The sequence below is a fragment of the Dermacentor albipictus genome, chromosome 8 (assembly GCF_038994185.2).
Source record: "Dermacentor albipictus isolate Rhodes 1998 colony chromosome 8, USDA_Dalb.pri_finalv2, whole genome shotgun sequence".
NCBI lineage: Eukaryota > Metazoa > Arthropoda > Arachnida > Ixodida > Ixodidae > Dermacentor > Dermacentor albipictus.
Window position 1 is genome coordinate 97480305 of NC_091828.1, and position 17761 is coordinate 97498065.

At 46.4% G+C, this 17761-nt stretch overlaps 1 protein-coding gene across 1 annotated transcript; it reads left to right on the plus strand.

Annotated features, from left to right (window-relative positions):
- Positions 1–835: 835 nt before the first annotated feature.
- Blm (Bloom syndrome helicase) lies at positions 836–17761 on the plus strand. The gene is made up of 7 exons (XM_065445534.1): positions 836–2701; positions 2912–3553; positions 5932–6228; positions 7298–7480; positions 11217–11366; positions 14374–14742; positions 17062–17761. The coding sequence occupies exons 1-7, from the start codon at positions 983–985 to the stop codon at positions 17521–17523; spliced, it is 3822 nt and encodes a 1273-aa protein (XP_065301606.1). The 5' UTR covers positions 836–982; the 3' UTR covers positions 17524–17761.

Consider the following 17761-nt stretch of genomic DNA (forward strand, 5'->3'; position numbering starts at 1 on the left):
TCCGCTTGACCTTCTTTGTTGCTGTGTTGCCCACCCCACAGGCCGCATACTTGCTGGTAAGCTTCCTAGTTCTTTTCCTCCACTGTGAATCAATGTTTTGCCTGTACAGATACCTGAACACTCTCCCAGCCCATTTACTTTCCTCCATATTCCTCAGCCGTTCTTCATACTCAATTTTACTGCGAGCTTCCCTCACTTCAAAACTAGTCCAGCCCATATCCCCTTGCACAGCTTCATTTGTAGTCTTCCCGTGAGCGCCCAATGCGAGGCGACCCACTGACCTTTGGTTCCCGTCGAGTCCTGATTGTACCCCTGATTTAAAGCAAACAACCGCATTTGCAAAAGTAAGTCCTGGAACCATTACCCCTTTCCACATACCTCGGAGGACCTCGTACCTATTGCATCCCCATAGCGCTCTGTCCTTGTGCGCTTAGGATTAGATATATCTTAGATATATCCGTTGCCTTCGTTTATCCATATACCAAGGTATTTATATTCTGTTACCCGAGGTATTTCTTGGCCCTGTATCTCCACTGTCTGTTCACTGTTTTCATTGAATACAATAACACCTGATTTTCTAACACTAAATTTCAAACCTAAATTGTTGCCTTCCTACAGGCACTCGCGCTGCTGCAGTGCCTGTAGCCACACAATGCCAAAACATTACAAAAACATAAGCAGACGTACATTTTAATTGTTAATTAAATAATATTACTCTTTGAAATAACTTTTTCTTGCATGCGTTTGTAAAGATACAGCAGTTTTATTACTGTAAAACTTCCATAGAGAGCAAACACGTGGAGCAGAATGCAGCGTCCTCACTAACTGTCAAATTTAAACGTTGTTTGGCGGGCACGCCTGGTGAACTAAACTACGGCGGTTCTAACATGTCAGCTGTGAATAAACTTGTGGACTGGTCGTTATAAAAGTTTTGTTTGTGTTGTGACTTGAAATACATAATGCTCGCGATTGTCTCGCGGAAATGTCTACGAGTTTGCCGGAGAATAACCTAGAAGATTGCAAGCGACGGTTTCAGGAACTCCGCGCCAAGTCGGTCGCCAGCGGAAGGTCGGCGACCACCGCTGCGAAAAGCGCCGGATTCAGCTTTTACGACCTCCGAAAGTTGGTCGATCTCGTCGCGGAGTGCGTGACACCTTACGAGAATCCGTCGTCGCGCAACTTCAAGGCGAGTCCCTCCAAGCGACCGGCTTCGAGTGCGATCCACAATGACGTGCGGCACGACGAGGACTTCAGCCGTGGCGGCGATGCGGCGGCACACGAGTTCAAGCCCCCGCGACGCGCTGCCCTGGGCAGCAGCGTCGCCGCCCGAAAGACTGCGGGACAGTCGCCTCGTAAGCAGCGGCCCAACGGCGCTTTCAAGTCTCCCAGGAAGGTTTCCGACGTGTTGCAGCAGTCGGAGGTGCAGCAGGTTTCGGAGACCCAGTTCCCGCCGAGCAGTCCCGAGTTCAACTGGTCCGACGCCGACGAACCCGAGTTCATCCACATTCCGTCCCAGTCTACACCCCCGGAAGACCGGACGACGGAAAACGGCCTTCGGAACGGCGACTGGGACGACGACGACGACGTCTTTGTTCCCCCAGCGCGACGCTCGCCTTCTGCGCTTGCCTTGAAGAGGACGTCCCCGAGCAAAGCGCGACTGTCAACTGCATCGACGTGTCTGCTCTCGCCCAGCGGCAAGCTCGAAGCCTCCGAACTTCGGGAAATCGAGCGAAGCGCGTTGCTGTCCAAACCGAACTTCCAGGCCGGCTCGAGCGACGCGCGGGCAGCGGCCTCGCTGCTGCAAGAGTACGACTACAAACTGTCGTCCCACATTTGCTCGGTGCTCGGCGAAGACAGGCAGCTTTCGAACGACGTGCTGTCGCTGCTCGATCTGCGCCAGAGGGTGTTCCGTCAGTTCCGGAAGGCATCCTGCAGCGGCGCCTCGCCGGTGAAGTCCAAGGCCAGCTTTGCGGCAACTTCGTTTGGCAGAGGTTCTCTGGGCAGTCGGTTGGAAAAGCCTCCGGCTAGCGACAGATCGTTCCCGGCTCTCTCCGCGAGCTTGGGAAACGTCAGTGACCTGTCGTCGAAGCCCGCAAATTCTTCCAGCACGTTTTCCGACAGCCCTTCTTACGAAATGTCACTCTCTCACAGACTGAAAAGACTAGGCGAAGAAACCTTTCACAAACCGTCGTCATTTTCAACGAGTCCGAAACTTCAGAACGCGCGATCGGCAGATTCGTCCTTCAAGAATGCATCGCATTCGCCCTACTTTGGCTCAAAACCCTCGACGAGCAAGGCAGCCGCGCTCTCGGACACGGAGTTGATCCATGACTTTGATACCGAAGATGTGGACATCGGGATCGTTGAAGCCCAAACACAGGCGCAGAAGGACTCTGGCAACAACACTGGCACGACGGGGAAATTTATTGGCCAGTATCGAAATGACGGTACATTGGCAAAGTTCAAGGGCTTTGGGTTTCCTCACTCTGCTGAGCTGAGAGCAAAGTTTGCATCCGTGTTTGGATTGAAGCTGTTTCGCCTGAACCAGCTGGAAGCCATCAACGCGGCGCTGTTAGGAGAGGATTGCTTCATACTAATGCCAACAGGAGGTGGAAAGAGCCTCTGCTACCAGCTTCCTGCGGTCATGAGCGATGGTGTGACCATCGTCATATCCCCACTAAAGTCTCTCATTCAAGATCAGGTCAGTGGTTGGTGAGGCGTGCTCAGATTGTTTTTGGTGGTTGAAAGTTTAGTTGCTTCAAATCAAGAGTTCTGTTTTGGCAGCTTGAAAGTCTAGTGGCTTATAACTGAAGTTAAAGTTATAGGGTGAACCAAAAATGCTCAGGTTTGCTTGAACAATCTGCAACTTTGAGTTATCGCGAGTTTACCTTCTCTCCGTCACTGCTTTCAGGTCCAAAAACTGACATCGCTCGACGTGCCGGCAAACCACCTGTCCGGCGAAAGCGACAACGCCAGCGTGTACGCTGACCTGAGGTCACTGCAGCCCCAGCTGCGGTTGCTCTACGTCACGCCCGAGAAGGTCAGTGCCAGCACTCGCTTACTCGAAGCTCTGCAACGACTGCACGCCAACAAACACCTGACGAGGTTCGTCATTGACGAGGCCCACTGTGTCAGCCAGTGGGGGCACGATTTCCGCCCCGACTACAAGCGGCTGAGCGTGCTGCGTGAGAAGTTCCCCGGTGTTCCCATGATGGCTCTGACTGCGACGGCGACGCCTCGGGTCCGCATGGACATTCTCCACCAGCTTGGAATGCGGGACCCCAAGTGGTTCCTGCAGAGCTTCAACCGTCCGAATCTCTGCTACGAGGTCTGTCCCAAGACGGGCAAGTCGGTTGTCAATGACATTGTCGAGGTCATCAAGAAGAAGTTCAAGCGCCAGAGCGGCATTGTGTACTGCTTCTCGCGAAAGGAGTGTGACCAGCTCGCGGACGATCTCTGCAAGGAAGGGATTGCGTCTGTGCCGTACCACGCAGGGCTCACCGACAACAGGCGAAACGATGTCCAGCGTCAATGGATTGATGACAAGGTTCAGGTAAATTTGGTCTCATCAGAGCCTTTTTTACAGCGGCATGCATAATTTGTAATCTCTCCTCTCTGTGTTTAATTGTAATTAATGTGATCGTCATGTCTGCATCGTTAGAGTGTGATGCATGTGAAGCATGTGCACAGATGCGATCTGTGGTTCAGAACATATGCAGCAGAGCCTGCATTGTTGTGCTGAGCTTGCCTTTCTTTTTCTTTGTGCAGTGCTTTGCAAGTGTTTAGGAGCCATTTAATGATTGACTGGATTTGTGACTGGGGCCTATTGTATGTGCCATGTGTAAGTTCATCATGCGGAAACAAAGCCTTCTAAAATTTTTCAGTGCCTGTCCAATGACTCCAAAACAAGGGGCCAGTAGAGGGCACAGGGGTTCTTTGGGCAGAGTTAGGGTAATTTCAAATTTCTTTCATCGCTTGTCATGTTCACACAATATGGAGCAGGCATGGAGCAGCAGCAGTGCCTGCCGCAAATTGTTCTTGCTCTAACAACGATAGGCATAAAATATCTGGGAATGTGATGATGGGAAGTACCACATAGTGGACCACTGGCTAGCATGCATTGCAGAGCGACTGGGCCGGCATTGTACATATATGAGGCTGTGGCCACCCGTGGTCATTCTGTGTTCCATTCTCATGATTCGGCAACTCAAAAGCCGCACCATAACTCAGAAGCTCATTGGCAGAATTGGGTGCCACATTGCAACAAATGGCACCAGCCTAACAATGAAGTGGAATCAATTTATTGGATATCAAGGTGAACCCACTAAAAACCCGGGGAAAGGCCCAACAAAAGTTGGTGCCCCATACAAGAGGCATTGTCTTTGTAGTCAGTTAAACGGATGCAGACAGTGTTATGGCAAGAGCAAGAAGTGCATTTGAGTGTGCCAGTGGAGAAGGGAACACAGAGTCTTTTATTTAACATGTTCACTGCTACACTGGTCACCAATAGGTCATGACATTTATTCCTGCTTTGTGACTAAGCAGGACCTTCCTGTAGTGTGTAAGTTATGTCTTTGCTGGAAATCAGTGGAGAGGGAAAATTCTTGTTGCTTCTGATTTGATGCAACATCATACATGGTGCCATCTCTCTGCATCTTTAGGAAGTTTCAAGGGATCACAACTTCTTCACATCTTGGTGGGTCATTGGTAGGTCACGACACACCAGAGGCATGGGACAAGTGACTCACTGGTGGGTCATCAGGCACTGGAATTGGGACTTAAGTGCGGCAGCAGTGAACATGCTAAGCATTCGTTACTGGCAGTAGCATGAACTGTGACCCGGCTTGTTAATTTTTTAAGCGGCTCTTCTGTCGCAATTTTCTCATTTGTACGGATTTCTTGTAAAGTCCCAATTTAGGGCAGTTGGCGCATACCTGGGTGAAGAAGAAGTGGCACTTTGGAACAAGACACACAGCAGACAACTAAAGAGAATTATGTGGTCACTGTGGTTATGTTATATTAAGAAGAGGCTTTAGCTTGGAGCCAATTCCGATTTCTATATTCAAATACATCTAACACGCAACGCTGCTCTCATTAGAATATTTCTCTAATGATTTTAATTAGGTATGTCACATTTATGAAAGCTGGATTACACAGAATGTAGGATCCTAGATTGAATTTTCATCAAAGGTCTCATATTTGTTACAAAAAGCACAGAAAGTCAGTAATTAAAAAAGAAAATTGAAGCGTGAACTACAAAACTCTAAAACTGCGTCTGCTAGAGCACATGAAGCTGACATAGTTGATGTATGAGTTCACAAGTTACATGAAATTGGTACAAAGTTCACGAAGGTGTCGTGAAAGCCCTGCTCGCAAATTGGTGAGCTATATTTCAGGCTGGTGTATAATACGTCAATTTTGTATGTTTTCAATGTCTAAATGGGTGCTGCTTACGCAATTGGGATAACATAGTTTATTGCTCCGAGTTGCAAACTTGATGTCTAAAGTTTTTTTGTTTTTTTATTTTGTGATATTTAAAATTTTTTTTTGTTCAAAACAGTGACAACCTAAATAATATATCTGCTTCCCCGCAGTTGGTAGATGTTGGAATTCTCTCTTAAATGCTACAAACCTCATCAAATTTGGTGCAGTGGATGCTGAACAAAATGGTTTCGCCCTTTCCACGTGTCTAGATAGGAACTGTATCTTTCTTCACCTAAGCAGTTCTTTTATTTGTGTGCCAAAGCAAGGACAGAAGTTACCTTGAATGCAACTCGTGTGTTCCATTTCACATTCGCCCTCCCCGGGTAGAAGCGTCGTCGTCCAAAACACCGGCAAATGACTCCTCTGTGGTTGCTAGATGGGAATAACAAATAAAGAATTTGGTCTACCTTCGTGCTCGAACCGGCGCCATTGGAACCCACGTTGCAGGTCGTGTGCGCCACCATCGCCTTTGGCATGGGGGTCGACAAACCGGACGTCCGGTTCGTCATTCACCACACGCTGCCCAAGTCCATCGAGGGCTACTACCAGGAGTCCGGCCGTGCGGGGCGGGACGGCCAGCGTGCCTCCTGCCTCCTCTACTACAACTTCCACGACATGCACCGCATCCGCTCCATGATCGACAAGGATGCCGCGGCCAATGCGTCGGCCAAGCAGACGCACATTGCCAACCTGTGGCACATGGTCAACTTCTGCGAGAACCGCACCGACTGCCGAAGGGCACAGGTGTGTTTGTTGGTTAGGTTGAGCGCATGTGTCTTCTGCACCTTATGGAGCTTGTGAAATTCGGTTTTACAGTGAAGCTGTTTAGGAGAGTTGTGCAGCCATTTTTGTGTGGAAAAGGCCGGCATGTAGCCGCGTGCTCAGTACCAATCGACCGTGTAACTTGTGTGAGAGACATGAATTTTCGCTTTGAAAACAATTACAAAATTACCTTGCATACACCTTGCACGAATAGACAGCATCTTTCTTGCGTGCCTTTTCTTAGCCAGTAATCTGCTTCTTACTTTGGCTTTTACCACCTCCGTGTTCGACGTCAGCAAGGAGTTTGTACAGCTGTGGTGGCAAAAAGCAGCTGTTTGACCAGAGTGTCGGTGACAATGCACAGGTGACGTCGGTGATGAATCATCTCTAAGAACATCCAGCAAATAGACCCTATGTACCTCCGATGAAGGCTGTGAAAACTTGGAGATATGGCTTTGCTGTCTTTGATGTGTCAGTCGCTCAGATGGGCGTACATTTGTGATGGATATTTTTTTACCGGCTGTATGCATGCTTCTAAAGAAAGGGGCAGTCGATAGAGTCATTAGTTTGTCTAGTTGGTGAAACGTGGCTGCATAAAGAATGCAAAGAAGAGAAACGGGCCAACAGCTGCTGCAGTTGCAACTACATTTATACAGAAACAAAATTGCTATATAGCATGTCTACACTGCTGCATTGTTGTTTGATGGGAAACAGGAAATCTGGGGTGGCTCTGGACTGGTCGCAAAGGGACCTGCTTCCGCTTGTGGAGTGTTTGTTGTGTTTGTCGGCTGTGACCATTCTCAGGAGGACACAGAGTCGGGGTGGACTCGTTTTGCTGTTATACTGAGGTCCCCTTGATTTGTACCTTTCCGTCCCCCTGGCATTCCATACAGGCTGCATCCTAGCATGTACTGCTCAATCAAGTTTCTGGCTCACAAGCCTAGACATTATGCAGAAATTGTGGGACGCGTCATTCTTTGTCATTTGTTTTTTCTTGTCTGAAGTTTCAGCGGTTAACCGTGTCTACCTTGCGCACATCTTGTCTTCGCAGGTTCTGCATTACTTTGGGGAAAATTTTGACCGACAGTTCTGCCGGCAGAACCGCCGTTTTGCCTGTGACAACTGCCTGGCGGAGACACGCTGGGTCACGACAGACGTCACAGAGGACGCGCGAGAAGTGGCTCGATGTGTGGAAACCTTGAACGAGAGACGTGTCAATGTCACAGTGAATCAGGTATGAATGTAGAAATGTGCTTCTGCTGTTCATCTTCATTTCCTTTATTTCATTCATTTATTTCAGAAGTGCAGTTCATAAATCACAAGTACAGTGCAAATACACAACCAAAAGTCTAGAAAGCTTTAAAGTTCTTGCTTTTGAGGTCACGAAGTAGCAGCTAGTTTTTGCTATAGTGAAAGATGAATTTTTTAATGTTTTGCCATGCAAAACGGCAACCAGAAAAACATGCTATATCATATAATGTCAGACACATCATGCAACAGTTTTTTAGCTAGAACTTTATGACTAACAAAGTAATTTGGATTTATTCAACCTGCCATGTGGGTTTTCTTCCTTCCAATGGTGCAGAATTTTTTATTCTTATTGAAAGTTTTCATTTATGCTCTCAGGTATAACCCTGTGAGAGAACATGAATGATCAAGATCCATACCTAAAAGCTTAATTCTAACTAATGCCACCTGTAAGGAACAAGCACTACAGGCCTTGGAAGGAAGGCACATTAGGCACAGCCAGAAATCTCCAGCAATACCAGCTTAAAAATTTAAATGGCGCTTAAGGCATGTTCAGGTAAATATGATGGAGGCTGTACCTTACGTATATTTGCCATGATGCCTGCCATGGTACCTGCCGTGACATATCAGGCATCTGCATACAAATACCAGTATATTCTGACTACGTGACTGGACTAAACAGTTGCAGGTTGCTTGGCTGCGATTCTCTGTAACATCGTCAGGCCTTCAAAATTGCCTGTGTGTTTCATTCAGCTAATGCTACCTCAAAGAACTAGCTAGCTGTAGAAGTGAACTCGATTTCAGAGTGTGCGTGCAAGTGCAACAGGTTCTTTTATGCAGCGGCGTCAGCAATAATCGTAGCAGATAAGTCCATGGATGCAACTCCGTTGTGACAGTTGTGTTCCTGCCACTAATGCCCATGTTCCATATGTAGCCCAACAAATTGGACAAAGACTGACTCTAAAAGAAAGGTACAGCTGATCGATATTTACAAATTTATTGTTGTGAAGGGAAGTTCGGAGCTTGGCTGCTACTGTTACAGAGCAATGATTTGTGCAGCAAAAGGGCCTGAGCTCTTGTTGTGGGGCATGGACAATTTGACATGACAAAAAGGTTTAATTTATTGTCGATGGTTATGAACACAAATCGATGTGTTGTGGTGCATGCTGACATAACCCTGTGGGCCTTGTGTGGGCTGTTTGACTGAAAACAATATTAGTGTCGTCATCCTGCTGTCACCTAAGTTGTCTCACTTAGCTTCGGATGGTGTTTCTTGTTTCTCTGACTATGTACGCTTAAGGCTAAAAGAGGGCCCTTCTTTGATGCTATTGAGATGATACAGGCAGACTTGAACTTTGGTATTGTCACCGAGTGTGACCTACAGGACACATTCTACCTACAGCACCTACAGGGGCCATGATATCTAACTATCCCAAACGTTGAATCAGCAACAGGTGGCAAAATGAAAGAATTCAAATCTTTTTCAAGTTCAATAAAGAGATCTTAAAGAAAAGAATGTTTGACCTTGATAGACAGTGCCATATAATTGCCACGTGATGCTGTTCTGAACTGACAAATCGGACTGTGGAATATGGGTGTGTGACATGTCACAAAACAAGTGGGAGCAGATGTCTCTTCTGTGAAAGCTGCGTCAACCACAAAAACAAAATTGTAGTAAGACAGCTTCATGCCTGGAGAAACAATAGGGCTGCCTGCTAAATTTCTCGTGTTTTCAAGCTTTCAGTAATCACTACATGCATAAGGGGGCACCTGGTGGGGGGTCGAATTAACTGAAGCAGCACAATTTCACTTTCAAATTAAACGAGTTTCCTTCCTTCTTAAAGTATGGTTTATCACTGGGGCTTTCCTGTGCATTAAAAAAACAAACAAACAAAAAAACTGATTAACCAAGGTCGAATGAATGGGAGCCGACTGTATAAGTATTCAGTAAAAGGTAACGCAGTCAACTTGCATTAAATCGATGCCAACAGGATGGACAAAATTGATTTAATTGTACAGCGGGACGAATTAAAGGAGATACATAAAGAACATGTCAAAACACACTACCGGTTCATTTGGCAGCATGTTTGCCAGAGTCTAACACGCCCCCGAATCAAACGCGTGCCCACTTTATCAGCATCTGAACGTATAAATTACATTAAAGCTTTTGAACAAAGTAGAAAGCGAATGCGCAACTGATTTTTTCAGCAAATATGTGCCGCACAATGGCGGCCGGTTTCTTAAAGTCAGCTTAGCCGCAATACACTGTTGTTTAACGGTAAAGCCTACTACGAATGCTGCGAAGGTGGTTTGGGTTTCGTATTCATCAATTACACCGCGCAGGCAGCTTCCGGCCCAATTTTCCTGAAAAAAAAAAGAACCGTTCATGCGTTAGAATAGCATAAATGCCGTAATTAGACATTGTGAGCTACAGTTACTGTTTGAAAATCTTCCTTGGTCAGGCCGAAAATAGCTGTTTTTGACGGGAGAGGTGACGTGTGTCCAGCGGATTCACTGTCCTCCAAGCTTCGCCAAGGCAGGCACTGCCACTAAAAGGGTCGCTACTGTGGTCAGCGCAGGTGTCGTGCACATGCATGCTGACTGGCCAAGTTCTAATTATCTGGTGAAGGTCAGTTTTAGTATTGAAATAATGAACGTTTGGGTCTGTAGAAATGCATGGACACCGACCAGGACCTGTGGTCTGGCTCGAATTAACCGTAGTTGAATTAACGGAAGTCTACTGTAGTTGATCAAGAAACGGCGAGCTTTTATTTTTTTATTATTCTAGAATTTGCACTCGTAGAGCAAGAACATTCTAACTATAAGTGGACTCGTGGTTCTCTATCAGAGGTGAAGCATGTGCAAGTACTAGTTAGAAGGCTGCGATGGTTGCCACTCCAGCGATATTATTTTAAAATCTCCTTGTGTCAGACTTAACCTGAACGACCAAAGTCCACGTCTAGCAGCTTAATTCTTACAAACGTAGGCTGTAAGCAGCAGGCAGAAGGCTTTTGAAGGGAGATGTATTAAGCTAGCGGCTTCAATGCACACCAACCAGAGTCATTTGTGGCGTGCTTGGGTTAAGTGTGTGGTGTCTCAATCGTGCTCTTGGGACAAAGGAACGACAACACAGTTGAGCAAACAATTGCAAGGGCATTTATTATGCCTTTTATACAGTAAGGTCAACTGGCTGAATTACTACGAATGGAACATGCCGATGAGCATGCGAGAATTCAAGGAAATCCAGCTCACCGTGACAGGGTATAGAGTGAATACGTTTGCCCCCCTGCTGGACACCAGATGATTTCGAAGGATCGTGTTTGTCCATGCCGTTGCCCCACCCTGAAGTCTCGCGAGACGGTCCCACAGGACGGGCCTACAGGCACGCGACAGGTGTCCGTACACTCAGGCGACCCCAAGCCAAAGAGGTAGAGGCTACTCCCTTTTGGACAGAGTAACCCCAGTGTTAGGTGGCGTTGGCAGCTCAATGCTTGTGCTATCTCTCGTGGTGTTGTGCAACTACACCACGAGAGATAGCACAAGATAGCTTGGCCACTCTCCCACCACTCTCCCACCGCCTGTGGTGGGAGAGTGGCCAAGCCAGATTACAGCAGACGCGGGAGGCATGCAGGGAAAACGTTATCGCGGGACACGTGAGAGTCGAGCGTCCCCACAAGTGTAATGGAGGCCGTACATCCCTTCCCATTGTACTTTTCGCACAGCTCGTGGACATCTTCAAGGGCGCAGCGAACAAGAAGATGAAACTCCAGAAGCTGGATGCCCTTCCGCTCCATGGCCGGGGAAAGAGCTACCAACGTAACGACGCCAACCGGTTGGTCCGCCGACTGGTCCTCGATGGCTACCTCAAGGAGGTGCTTGTCTCTCATTTTGTCTTCCTTTGCCATCATTCCCGCGATACAATAATGTACTGTTAAACATCAATATAGTGAACATGTACATAGCAAATTATCTGATCTAACAAAGTAAGCCAGAATCTTGGTTGGCTGTTATTTTAGCTGTTTTAGTTGGCCTTTCTTTAACTGTAAAAGCAAGGTTTGGGACAATAGCTATTACAGTGAAGAACATGGTTCGGCTCCATTATAACAGAGTTGCATTCGGCACAAAAGTGCGTTCATTGTATCTTCAGTTATCTTTCTGTTTGCTTTAATTTCTGTGTGCCTAATTATTTCTACATTTACCTTAAACATAACTATTACTTCCCCTTTGCTTTGTCTGTCTTCATACGGTTAGAAAAAATTAAGCCCCTTGGATCTCATTATTCTCCTTTGTTATTCTTGATAATCACTGAAACATATTAAGTTTACTTCTTTATATACAATAATTTGTTATCTCAGTGTTCATTATATTTAACTTTGGCTCCATTAAACTGCTTGCAGCAGCTCAATATATTTATTGTGGTAGCAAAATTCTCAAATGCGCTACAAGAGAAACTTGATGGGGCACGTTCTGGATGTGCCCTTGCGTCTTGGCCCGCAGCTTTGGCTTGCCTGGCCTGCAGTCGGCAAGTTAGTGTGCCGATCCTGTGTGATTGCATCGAGCGCATGGCTGCGTATCAACGGTAGTGCCTGTTTATTGTAGTTTAGCGTTGCTCGTGTGACAGTACACAGGACAACTGGCTTTGGGAGAGCGCCAACGAGGTGAGCTTGTCAAACGAAAATGGCAGAAGTGACATCAATGACTGTATAAGTGTGCGCTCATGGTTGGCTGCTTATGGTTGTCTATTCTGGCCAGAAGTCTGAGAATAGCTTGAGGTTTCCGTGAATAGCCATAAGCCTGTCTTTTGTAAGGCCCACAGCCTGTGCAAAAAATCGGGAAACACAAGCGCGGGCCTCACACAAGTAAATAGTACTTGCTAATTTCGTGATGGTTGTGAGTTCATTATAACGAGGTTCAACTTTATTGACTAGTTGTCCAGCATTTCTCAGTGAGCATCACTGAGGGCACAATGATATGTAGAAGGAATGTCATTAATGTGCAAATGAAATGCTAAGCAAAGGTACTATTACAATAATGTTAAAAGAGTTTTATTTAAGAAAGCTAGTAGTTATTGAGAGAGATACAACTTGGCATGGAACAGTTCCGTTCAGTCACGGAGTGCACTACTGACTGAGTTCATTGCAAAGGTAGCATTGATAGCATTGGACACATTCTGAAAAGGCTGGCCTTTAGTTAAATTTTTTATATTTTTAATGATTGCTGGCTGAGCTGATAACTCAGTTGTCTTCACTCATTCATTTACCTGCATATTGCTGTGCGCCATTGTTTTAACCTTTTCCTGGTGTTTCCTTTTGCCACGTTATCACTGTTACCAAGTTGCTCAGTGCATAAAATTAGCAACATCGTTGAAGTTTTTGAACGATGTTGCTAATGTTATGCCGAAGGAGATGTCTCTGACCAGGCCGTGTGCTTATCACAATGTGTTGTAGGTGCTCGAATGTATTCGAGAATCATTTGTTAATCTGGAATGTACGGTGAGACGTGTAAATATTAGGGGTGTGCAAATACCGAGTAGTAGATATACAATCGAATATCACATTAAATCAAGGAAGAAGAAAGGTGACTATGTAATCGAATAGAAGATCGTTTTTCACAAAATTTAATGCATACAAATTTTGTGCAAGAAGATATGGTGCTGTACATGCTCGGGAGTCTCCTAGCATTGCATAGCAAGAATGTAGCAAGCTATCAGTAACTTAGGTACATGGAAATCAAGTTACATGGTAAGGTCTACTCAGTTATTAAAGAGAACACCAAAGTAGTATGCCACCACTGATTACAGCTCAGTTTTAGTAGACGAAGATCTGGAAAATATTTTTTTTAGCAATAGGATTTCTGTTCAGCAGAATCAAGTGCTCTTTTTTTCTTTGAAACTGATGAATTTGTGACGTTCTGTTGTGCTGAATACCAGTGAGGTTCCCTCAGTTTAATAGTGGACTTGTGTTTCGTGGAAATAATTTATTTATTGTATAGAAAGTTTTGCTTTCCAGTGTTTCTCCAAAAATACAGAAGACCGATGCCATTTTTACAGCAGGTTGGTTATCGTAATGCCAGTCTGCACGACCGACGAAAGGACCGTGCATCACACGACTCGATCACTGCTCCACACGTAACCGGCACTGACGGTAAAGAGTAGGTGCCGTCAGTGCCTTATTGTCAGGTTCGATGTGGTCTGCCGCCTGTCAGCGATTCTGAAATCTGCAGGGCCCCAGCAAATTCAGCAGCACTCATTCCCACTCTTCGTTCATCCGCTGTGCATTCAAATGCGTGCAACCTGGTCACGCCACTTTCATGCCTGCTGCGTAAATACAAAGCTATAGTCCTGCGATGCGTTGCTCGAAGCTACAAAGAGAGACTGATGTGCGTCTACAAATGGCGTCGGGAATGAGAGGCCGCCGTATGCCGTGGCACAAAGATGGTGGCTGTGTACATTTTTGTTGCCATCTCGTGTGCTCGCTTTCGTTTAGGAGGCCATTCATCGGCTTTCTCAGTGTCGCGCAGCTGCTGCAAACAGATCTGTGTCGATCTGTGGTGGCACACATAACATGTGGCACCGTGCGAGTTTCTGCACCGAATGTATTGAATATTCAAAGAAAAAGGGGGTGGAGCACACCCAGCGTGTCCCTTCTGGCTATGCCACTTCTGGCTGTGCTACCAAATGCGACCACACCAGTGTGGCTGTAGAAAACGAAGCGTGATTAAAGCTTTAGTTAAAGCGTCGTTTGATCAATGGCACCGCTCGGTTGTATTTTGTGCACACAACCAGTGCGGCAATAATGATGAGAAGGAAAACTGAAAAAAACTGCTGATGCTAGTACACGGTGATGCTGTTCTCCAAACACGGTTTGATTAACCCTCTAGGTCATCACCATGAACTACCTTGAGATGGCCGTGTCCTACCTGCGGCCCGGCACCAAGCTACCCCAGCTTCTGTCCGGCTCGGCACGAGTGATGCTCTCTATTGAGAAGAAGTCGCGGCCTTCCGAGACGGCTTCGCGTGCCGAGGAAGCTGCAACTGAGCCGAGCCGCCTCAATCCAGAGATTGTGAAGCTCACCGAGGCATGCCACCTGGAGCTGGTGTCCATTGTCAAGGCGCTGGCACTGGCCAAGAACACGCACTACAGCAACGTGATTCACATCGACGCACTGCACGGCATCGCCGAGAACCTACCAACGACTGCGGAGGCCATGTTGCAGGTCCCGCACATGACCAAGGCTCTGGTTGACAAGGTAGGCCTTTGAAAGGACTTGTTGTTGGGCAAGTTGGTGCTGTTTACTGCATGTTCTTCTTCGTACATTCTGTCTATGAAAAGCAGACATCGCACAACATGTATGACGCTTGTGTGTGTCATGCTTGCTTTGCAGTGTCTGCTTTTTGGGTCGTACAAGGAATGTACGGTTAAGTAGTCCTCATTGAGTACTAGTATGTTGTGGCAAGTATACTTGCCACCGTAGAGTTTTCTGCAGAAATTAATTACAGGGAACTCAGGTGCTAGTGTCTATGGTTGCTGCAAGCATGGTCGTTTCACCAGTACATAGAAATGCTTAGTGCACGAATTTGTTTAAACTTCATCTCACTTCAAATGGCTTTGTGGCTCTGCAAATTAAAATTTCAATTGAATAACTACCTCATGAATACAACGATTTGCAATAATCCTGCATATGCGTAAAAAAGTCTGATTGCCTTCTGCATCTAAAAATCTTGAACTGCTTCGAAATTTAAGATGATAAAGGTAAATAAAGCAAAGTGAGCAAAGACGCTAGAACGTTTGAAGCCATGAGCATGAAGATCAGACTAATCTTCAGACAGGATCAGTAGAATCTTGTTCAGACATTTGTGAAAAAGAATGCGAGAAAAGATGCGCTAACCGAGAAAACGTACTATCCGAAGTCACTAAAATATTCAGCAGACTCAACTGTAGTTAACATCCACCTAAGGCGAAGCTTTGTGCGAGGTGTTTCAGCACGAGACGTCGAGCTAATGGGGACCAAGCAGCCCGAGATGCACTTTGTAGTTTTCATACATAAATGAAATAGTGCTAATGGGCAGCACCAGAGTACGATGCCGTCAGAGTGAAACACGACACTCACTTTGCGCTACCTGCCGCAAGGAATGGTGGCACTTGTAGTACGCTTACAGCGGCACTACGCCACACGCACTGTAGGTGGCGACGCTTACTGCACTTGGGTTCGCGACGATAGCCATGAATGCAACTTGTGATGACCCGCAAGGCGATTTGCTGGTAATGGAAGAGAAAACTGAGTGCGTGCGGTCTAGTACTGCGGGTAAGCTACCATGGCTAGTGTCCACCGCTCTTGATCACACATGGCTCGCTCCTTTTCCTGTTCACACGGAATTTAGCAGCCGGAAAACGTATTATACTGTCGCACTTTGTCGTCTTACCGAGCGTTGGTGTCAAAAGCTTGTGTTTTCCGGGAACTTATGAACCAATAAAAAAAGAAGTGCAGCTGTAGTGGGTCATTTTTTGTGTTCCCGATCGCGAACCTTGGCGCTCGAAAATCGCACAAAACAGGATCACATCAACGAGGTTCTGCTGTACTAACCACCATTTTCCGCAGTGGCTGAATGATGGCGGCACCTCAATTCCCTATAGTAATGTTAGTGGGAAACTGTGCCTTCCACGTCCTTGCAAGCATCGAGTTTACTACAGAAGTTGCCAGGGGGAAATCTGGCTCTAGTGTCGGCAGGAGCGGCAAATATCGCAGTTTACGCAGCATGAGAATGATGGTTATATAATACGCGAATCTGCCTGAGCTCATATGTATGCCACATGGATGAGATTAATGCCGTTAAAAGCGTAAGGCCTTGAGCAAATATCTTGATGCCATTATATTTCGACCGCCGGCATACGAGCATATTAACATTAAACATTGCGATGGCAATAGCTGCAGTGGAACAGTTAAAGTGGCTTGCCAATTGTAATACAATAACAAAATTATTTAGGGAGCAAGCGTTTAAGAAATGGCATGAAAAACGTTAATAGGCGTATTTTATTTAGTTAACTTCATGCACGTCATTTTTGCACCTAGCCACAAGCTGTTTGAAGCCAAGCTTTCGATTCGTTCACAGTCTAGTGAGTTGTGATGATCCTGAGAATGCACTATGCCGTGAAAAAAGAGCTCTTTTCAAAAGAAAGTGAAGAATACATCATAATCGTTTTCACATTGGGAATGAGAGTACGCATTTGATGGCCAAGTGGGTTACGAGTACGCACTGCGCCACAAATGGCATTGAAGTTTTAATGCCACTAAGCATTTCTGTGTGGCATCCCGCAAATGGCATTAAAATTTAAGGCAATAGCAAGTTATGTCATTTTCTGTGCCTGTGAGACACGGGTTTTACTCACGTTCAGTTACTCATGTTCTCACGTCATGGGTGCTAGCTATTTCACGGCATCTTTTACAGCTCTTTAGTGTGTTTTGCCTCAGATAGTGCATTTCGGATAACTCATTCAACTGAAAATGACGTTTTGCTGTGTCTACTCGACAACCATATTGAACGTTTCCTGCGCTCCTTCTTCATTCTAGTACGGGGCCCAGCTGCTTGAGGTCACAGAACGCTATGCAGCCGAAAAGATGGTCATCGAGGCAGAGATGGCCGACGCCGAGAACGAAGCCCAAAGCGATTTCTTGCATCCGCAACCGCCGTCGGACTTTACCACAACAAGCGCCTCGCCCAGCTCGTCGCGAAAGCGCAAAACGTGGTCCGGAGGTGGCGGTGGTTCGCCAGGAAAGCGTGCTCGCACTTTCTACAAAAGGAAGACGGGTTTCGGTGCCAAGTCGCAGAACAAGTACGGCCGGCAAGGAAAGCGAAAGACGGCCGGAAAGGGAGCCGGGAAGTCAACGGCCAAGGCGGCAGGAAGGTCGGCTGGTAGTTCGTCTTTTCAAGGCTCGCTGAGTGGATTCGGAGCACTCGCCATGCCAAAGCCGATGTCGGGCATCACGAAAAGCCGTTCGTTTCTTGCCAAACCGCGTGTTGTAGAAATATAAGCCCTTGGTCGTTGGTATGTGAAGCTCCCACTGAAACTCTACAAGGCAAGCTACAAGTACCTCAACATTGTTTGTAAATACTATGGTATTGCTTTGTGTACATATCCACAATTCTTGCTCTGTGTTTTTGTTGAAGTGTTTCTCTTTTTGTACAAGGACTATTGGTGTGGTATAGTTATGGCATATTTAAGGACAGAGTTGAATAAATAACTCTTACAGCAAGAGTAATTTTCTGTGA